The sequence below is a fragment of the Cupressus sempervirens genome, chromosome 3, assembly GCF_028749045.1.
Source record: "Cupressus sempervirens isolate cs-2001-9-10 chromosome 3, ASM2874904v1, whole genome shotgun sequence".
NCBI classification, from domain to species: Eukaryota; Viridiplantae; Streptophyta; class Pinopsida; order Cupressales; family Cupressaceae; genus Cupressus; species Cupressus sempervirens.
In genome coordinates, this window is record NC_143120.1 from 284,305,103 (window position 1) to 284,306,637 (window position 1,535).

Sequence of the window (1,535 nt, forward strand, 5' to 3'; positions counted from 1 at the left end):
GAATGGAATTGGGCCGTAGAATCCAATCTTTGCAGGTAAGCAGTAATTCGACTAAAGCAATAATAGAAGTTCAATAGATATGAATATTTTATACTATCTTATGGATCTTGATCTCTAATTTTATGTGTACTTGTATAGAGATTTGTGCCATTTGTGACATCACATGGTGAACATGGTGATGGTCGTTGCGCACAACCTTCGTGTAAGTAGCACTTTGTTTTCATCAACATTATAACACTTACTTTTTTTTTGTGGACATTTCTAGCTAGTATCTGATTTGATCTTTATCCATTGCAAATGTCTTTGCTAACAATATTGTATTCCTCAGCTCATTATGATGTGCTGACTCCTCCTTCGGTTGTTGGTCCACTATTGCCTAGTGCATTGTCGGCAACAAGGGCCATGCAAACATCTTCATCTATGCCCACTAGAACTGGTAAAACCTTAATTTGCTATATTTTGTAATGTATTTGTACAAGTTGATGAACAACGAAGTAGCATATCAGTGCTTAAATGATGTCTACAGAAGCTTGCATACACACAAACACATGCATACACACAACACACATACATACATACATACATATATTGTACTACGTAGGCAAGATTTTGTGCTACTTTTTGAATTAATGTTTCAGATTCACATGGAAAAAAAGTCTAACCTTTGAATCCAAAAGTAAACTGAAACATAATTTAAAAAATATATTTTAATTTTGTATTTTATGTTTCTCTACGATGTTTCTGTACGATGTATGTGCATAGATACTTTTATATTCTTGAATTGTCACTGTGATAACAGACCATGGACCATTGAAAGCTATCCTAAACATAGATGATTAAAAATCACACATTATCTTATCATAAACATAAACAAAAATATATCATGAATTCTAAAAATATGGTATCTTTAATACACTATTTGATTATCCTGAATTAAATCCTTAAATGGAATGCGAGGAAACAACATTTTTGCTAGTCAATTTCTTCAATTTGATTATATCCATAAGTATGCTTTAATTCATTTGGTGTCTACTTTAATTGTCACGATGTTTCAGTTGATAGACTAGCAGAGAGCAGTACTGGTGAAGTTGATCCATTTCCTGGAGCAATTCGTGTCATTAGTACTGGTTCATATGAAGGGACATTATTGCTGAATAAGAAAACTATGTTTCCGTTAAGAGAACGAAAGCTTCCAGGTGCTTTAAAATTGTTTTTATTTAAAGTGTAAAAAAAATCTATTTTTATATTACTCGTTTTGGACTGATAAATCCTTTATGTTTTTGTAGGTAATAATGTTTTATTTGAACATCTTTTTCATATGACATTGAGACTATTCAGACCCACCATACGTAAAAGGTACGTAGTTTCATATCATTTCTACATAATTTTTCTTTTCTTTCATTTACTGTAATATATTAAAGCTATTGATCTAACAATCTATTTGTTTTTAAAAAGGTGGAATTTACAAACCATGGAATTAAAAAATCAGCTCTTTGCATCTTTTGACGAGAAATTTGGAAAAGACATGTTTGACA

The 1,535-nt window shown here is 31.3% G+C and overlaps 1 protein-coding gene across 1 annotated transcript; it reads left to right on the top strand.

Moving 5' to 3' along the window:
- Positions 1-297: 297 nt before the first annotated feature.
- Positions 298-1,228, top strand: LOC149566064 (uncharacterized). The gene is made up of 2 exons (XM_089816428.1): positions 298-436; positions 1,056-1,228. Exons 1-2 carry the CDS (start codon positions 298-300, stop codon positions 1,226-1,228), a joined length of 312 nt encoding a protein of 103 aa, XP_089672554.1.
- The last annotated feature ends 307 nt before the right edge of the window (positions 1,229-1,535 follow it).

Coding starts and splice junctions, on each gene's coding strand:
- LOC149566064 (XM_089816428.1), top strand. CDS start 298: ATGTCTTTGCTAACAATATTGTATTCCTCAGCTCATTATGATGTGCTG. Junction 437..1,055: donor ATCTATGCCCACTAGAACTG/GTAAAACCTTAA, acceptor ACGATGTTTCAG/TTGATAGACTAGCAGAGAGC.